This window comes from Diadema setosum, chromosome 20 (assembly GCF_964275005.1).
Source record: "Diadema setosum chromosome 20, eeDiaSeto1, whole genome shotgun sequence".
Taxonomy (NCBI): domain Eukaryota; kingdom Metazoa; phylum Echinodermata; class Echinoidea; order Diadematoida; family Diadematidae; genus Diadema; species Diadema setosum.
This window is the reverse complement of record NC_092704.1, coordinates 29,087,360-29,093,359: the sequence shown is the minus strand read 5'-3', so window position 1 is coordinate 29,093,359 and position 6,000 is coordinate 29,087,360. Positions and strand designations below refer to the sequence as shown.

The 6,000-nt window shown below is 37.1% G+C and overlaps 1 protein-coding gene across 1 annotated transcript in view; it reads right to left on the bottom strand.

Moving 5' to 3' along the window:
- Nucleotides 1-1,454: 1,454 nt before the first annotated feature.
- Nucleotides 1,455-6,000, bottom strand: part of LOC140243581 (MAM and LDL-receptor class A domain-containing protein 1-like) — a 44,981-nt gene continuing 40,435 nt past the window's right edge. Inside the window, exons 19-23 of the mRNA XM_072323248.1 lie at nt 5,538-5,662; nt 4,811-4,925; nt 4,078-4,254; nt 2,655-2,698; nt 1,455-1,708 (exon numbers count right to left, since the gene is read on the bottom strand). Coding sequence (XP_072179349.1) covers nt 1,538-1,708; nt 2,655-2,698; nt 4,078-4,254; nt 4,811-4,925; nt 5,538-5,662 — 632 coding nt within the window. The 3' untranslated portion in view covers nt 1,455-1,537. The remainder of the gene's footprint in view (nt 1,709-2,654; nt 2,699-4,077; nt 4,255-4,810; nt 4,926-5,537; nt 5,663-6,000) is intronic.

Genomic DNA, 6,000 nt, shown 5'->3' with positions numbered 1-6,000 from the left:
ACTATCTGATGTCTTCAGTGTGTGCTCACTCGTCCATGACTGAACAGATCATTCTCATTATTTAAATACGTAGCTAAGTATAGTCAATAAAATGTACGATTACCCCTGCCAAATGATTATTTTCAAAACTTTTGCCTTTATATATCATATTACTACATAATATGTACATAGAATACATGAATTACATTTTTACCTGCTTATCATTCATACACACAAATAAACAGACGTTTATATAAGCTGCCATCCTTATCTCAGGTACATCTCTTAGACTTACCCAGGTGTGACAAAATTAACATTCTAAGTGTACAAATAAAAAAACTGTACACTTTGAAAATTTATGATGTGAATATTGCTGTTCTCACGACGACCTGTGATGTGGCTCACGTCACAAACGAATAATGGCTCAGAGACTTCCTGGATATTCAAGTGAAATAGTTTTATTGGTGGCCTTATAGTCATCATTAACAATACAATTTCCAAACCTTGAACTTTTGTACTTATTACAATTTCACAATCAATAAACTTTCTTCATTTTAATGGCTCCTCAAATCACACAACAATCGTTTAGAGGGCATCCACAAGTGTTAGAGTAGACGATAAGTACTTAATTGTTTTTGTTATTATGATACTGATGTGTATAGAGGAAGATGTGGTTCGTTGACCTCACAATTTGACCGATGACTGCAGGTTATAGCAATGGCGTATTAAATACCGTATGCACGACTTTACAATGAAGTAGAATAAAAGTTTGATAAAGCACATTAAAAAAAGAGCACACGTCCTATCGCTTCTAGGTAATATTTCCCTTTAAAAAGGAATATGAAATACATATTTCTTTAAGCTTGTGCTGGGGTGAATGTTATGGTTGTTTCGGCTTTCAGTAAAAGCATTTAAGACTCAGATAAACAAAGATCCAATTGGAAGTCTATTAATTGGAAACCTATAATGTCAGCTTCTGTAATTTGCGACCGAAAAAAAAAACTGCCCACTATTTTGCAATTTCCATTGCAAATGAATCATTAATCAAATTGCAAATTAGATCGCAGTTGTCTTGGATGGAAGATGTGAGTATGGATAATTACGGAGAAATATCCCTCCCTTCTGCAGTTTTGCAATCCTTAATAGATCTTTGTCCGTGACAAGAAAGCTGTTTTCTTTCTTTATTTCTGCGCAGCTGCGTACACAGTCTCTCCTACAGTCTTGTGCAGATCATAGGAAAATGTGTTAGAATAACAGCTCCAGAACGTGAAATTAACGGTTCCGACACACGGTGAAAGTAACTGAAAAGTGGTGATACCAGATAATGTGTCGAAAGAAACTTTGTTTTAAGCTTCGAATCTGCAATCATACAAGATTTGAAAACATAATCGGTATCCTATCATTAGTGAAAAAAAAAAACAAATAAGGGCGACAATGATATGCAATCAGGTAAAAATCACTGCCTTTCAATACTTAAGATACCCTTAAGAATATATCGAAGTCAGTAGCTAGCCCATCTATGTATATATATATTTTTTTCTCTCTAGCGGGGTCATATTCATTCAGACGAGTTTTCGGCTTCGGGTTTGGGGTCGGCTTCCTCCTCTTCTCCGTCAGCTCTGCGTCTGCGACGACGGGTTTCGTTCATGTCCTCGCCTTCCTCTTCCCCAACATCCCTGCGTCTGCGGCGTCGCTTGCCATTGACTTCATGTCGACGGCGCACTTCGACCTAAATCCAATTTCATTTGACATGAAAGCAAGAGAATATTGATCGGAAGGGTGGCCAGAGGCCGAGTTGTGAATTTCTCCAATTTGTCTCCCTCTACAAATGAAACTTGTAAGCTCGCAGGTGCTGAGCTGCAATTTAGCAAACATATCGGAAAAAAGAACCACTGGACTCGAACCTTTCGTCTACTGCTTTCCGGGCAGCAACACTACGTGTCCAGGCTATCCCTCGTTGCCGAAAGTGACGCGATGAATAAATACCCAAGCTCCGACATTATTAAGTAGTCCAAGGAGGACAAGGGATTAATGACACCAAGGGGGGTGAAGGTTGAAGGGTGATTTTTCTTCAATTTGTCTCCCTCTACAAATGACATTGATAAGATCCCAACTGCTGATTCGACATATCTGTTAAATTACAGATCAGCAGTTGCAATCTTACAAATTTTATTTGCAGAGGGAGACAAATATTGAAGAAAATTCACACTTCGTTTGACATAATTGAAGATTTCTCTACAAAATGAGTTTCATGTACCCTTACATCATCGAAGTGATTTATATAATGGAGAATTTGATAAACTGTGCATCGCTTGACAATATTTCGTAGCACAGATTACATTAAAGGTTTCGATGATGAAAGTATTACCAACATGGCGCTATTCTGTTCCCACTATACCTGATGATTTCAGCTAAAGAAATTGTCCCAAAAGTATATTTATGAACATTTTTTTTTTATCCATATCGCTATAACAATCAACATATCGGGGACTATTCTGTATGAGGAACGGTCTAAATAATCGCAATTCGATAACAATTCGGTAACGATAGAAAGGTTTCGAATTATCATGACAGGGAACTCATTAGAGAAAGAAAGATTTAAAGGGTTGTAAGTGATGAAATTTCCTTTTTTCCTTCTTTTTTTTTCTGGAAGGATTCCGATTTATCAGACTTACCGGTAAAGCGTCCAAAGCTTGGATGTAGTAAAGTCCATTATTTGCTGCACAGCGTAGAGACGCAGACAAAAGTGGTACAAAAACGTGATGATTATTTTTCTATATATCTGTGCTTAACTGTACGATTAGAAAAATCTAATTCTCAGTCTGGCAGGATAAAAAACGTATTTAATGAAAACAAGAACATAAAAAATACACCTTAGATTCCTGTGCAGATGGTATCGAGATGATTGTTAGACAGTTCACAGTTCACAGTTCACATTCTACACAAACACGGCACAATTAAAGCATTCCGGTATTGTGAAAACCCGACAGAAGTTACATACTACATGTTGAAATATTATGTTTGTGGGTTTTTTTTTTTCAGTAACTTCAATTATTGTAATGATCTCGCCAATGAATTCTGCAAATTTACCAGGGTGTCGCTTTTATTTTTTCTGTGGTTAATGATTTTTGGAGAAACAGAGATTCCGCAAGATTATCTTGTCCACATTTACGAAGAAGAGTCGTTAGTTAATGGATTACAAAGAATCATCGTTCATGTTTACCACTCACTGACTGTGACAGAATGTCAATCTAAATATTTATGTATTTATTTATTTATTCATTTATCTGTTTATTTATTTATTTATTTTCCGTTTTATTTTCACAGGGTAGCCCTGTTAGTTACATAACTGATTTACAAACGAGCCCTGCATATTTGAAATTCGTGGAAACGGTGTTCACTATCCTTAGAACAGTTTTCCACACATTAAAATTAACGTAAACAACGATTCGTATACTTTAGGGTATAATGGGGACAAAAATCCCAGTAGGCATGGTACCCTTTTGTGTGAAAGTCATGTTGTTTCTCTACAGAAGTCCGATTTGTTATTAACGTCAATTTTTCATGGTTGATCACATTTTCAACGCATGACCCCTCTTCTTCAGTTCTTCTTTTTTTTTTCCGGGAACACGCGGAAGTAAATTACACGCGCGCTCACACACACACACACACACACACACACATAGGTATGGATTATCTAATTAAACGGAAATGGAAGTTATTCTGCCTGTAGTGAAATGTAAGATGTTACCAAAATATAATCTGAACTTTTTTGATATTCCTAATGTTACTCTGTTGCTGCATGACCTTCATGTTTTTTCCATCATCAAATTGATACAAAGATTTTATTTCCAAAGTCCCTTTTTTGCCACCAAATATTTTATTCTATTTCATCCTTGCGACAGCTGTTTCAATGTTTTGCAATATAAAGTTGATGTTGTACAGATTTCCTTTTCCACAACACCAAAATTTAATTTTGACTGGAGCACGATATTGTTATATTATCAATTAATGTGTCCAAGTCCATCAACATCAGTACACATTTCCTTAACCCTACAATTCAAAGCATAGAGGAGCGCAATACGAATGATATTCTACCTAGTCCAGTGTTAGGGCAATAGAAGCTATAATCGTAGCAACAGTCGTTGAACCGCTCACACGCCGCATCGCAGTAACAGTCTGATGAAAGGCAGTCACTTCCGATACAGTTACATCCAAAGCCGTAGCAACTTCCGGCGTAGGGCATTGCTTGTGTGAGGTATATCGGTCCAGAACCTACTTGGGAAATACAACAGAAGAGAAAACATCGGTATTTCAACTTGGCAGAGAGAAACCCTTTCCTGTATCAAAACCACCTTATAGGCAACTTTTCTTGATTTATCCTAATAGCAGGGGAACGCAATCACCATTACTGAAAATGTGCAAAATATGCATTTTCGTTCTCAACTTTTATGACTGCGTCATTTTACTGTGTTCCCTTTTCACTCCCTGGTACTTAAGTTAGGAAGTATATGTAGTTTAAAATTAATGAACTTTTATGGGCCTAATTGTTAATATTGGCATTTCCCCCATGAAAGGAGGGGGGAACTTACCACAGTAATGTTCGTCACTATTATCGGAACAGTCACTGAACCCATCACATTCCCAGTTGCCTTGTACAATTGTCCGTTGCTGTTACGGACAAATACGGAGATATAAAGCCATAAACATGCACTGCATAAAACAATTTCTTTTTAAACCTGCGTATGGAGTGTATGTTACATTTTGATATGCATAATAAACGGACATTACACGATGCTTATAATATTATACTGAAATGAAAAGGAAATACCGCATGAAACTTCGTCACTGCCGTCGGAACAATCGTCCCATCCGTCACATTTCCACGAAGCTGGTATACAGTTACCATTGGAGCACTGGAATGAATTGCCATCGCAATAGACTGTGTAGAAGATTGGCAATGAGAGCAGGTCACGAAGCGACAATAAACTGAGTTATATCAATAATATCATCGTTTCAATCTAGATATTGCATAGGACCTATTCCGAAAAAAAAAAAATGAATCCGAAAATCTTCATGACGAAAGGCAGAAAGTCTGAACCGACTTTTACCAATCACGAAGCTCGGGAAAAGAAATGTTACAACGCACGAAAAGGAGAAAAGTCAAGTCCTTGGAAAACATGGTTTGGTTTTGTTTGTTTGTTTGCTTGTTTGTTTGTTTGTTTGTTTTTACCGAGGATGTCCCTTTTCCAACCAGGGTGTTTTAATAGGCGGGTACTTGACAACACTTGGCTAATGATAATAACGAGGGCTCTCTAGTACAGCAGTCGCAACACTGAAGATGTTTTAATCCTTGATAAATCAGAACACGTTACGAATGATTTGCACGAAATACATAATTAGGTATCACTTTTCATAATGATCCGAAATCTGGATGTTTATCCAGCTATTCTTACTTTAAAGATGGTCATGATATACAACAAAGCTCAGCTTTGAAGTAATGTATTTCGCGTGTCATGAAATGCGATCATTTAAAAAAAAGTTAGGTTGATGGTTATTGTGGCTAACTTACCACAGTGGACTTCGTCGCTGTTGTCGGAACAGTCAGTTATTCCATCACACTCCCAGTAGTCTGGTATGCAGTGACCGTTGTTACATTGGTATTCCCCGGAATTACAATATCCTGGAAATAGAGGTACATGATAAACCCACATTTAGCTTTTCGAGTGTGCGGATTTCAAATGAAACTAGATATACATGTAGTGTAATATTATACTCGCCTCCTATTCTCCTATTGTTACATTAAATTTGTTACGTGCGCATGAAAATAGTACTTAAAGGGGATGTCTAGTAACTGATCAGTGGGAATCAGTGGGAATGCTGGGGTGATTGTTCCAATCCTTGTGGGATTCATTTAAGAGTACATTATATATCTATTGTTGTGTGAAAATTATTTGCTTCAGAATGGTCTCATATTCAAGTAATGTGCAGTTTAATCGCCCCGTCACTGTACAGGCATGC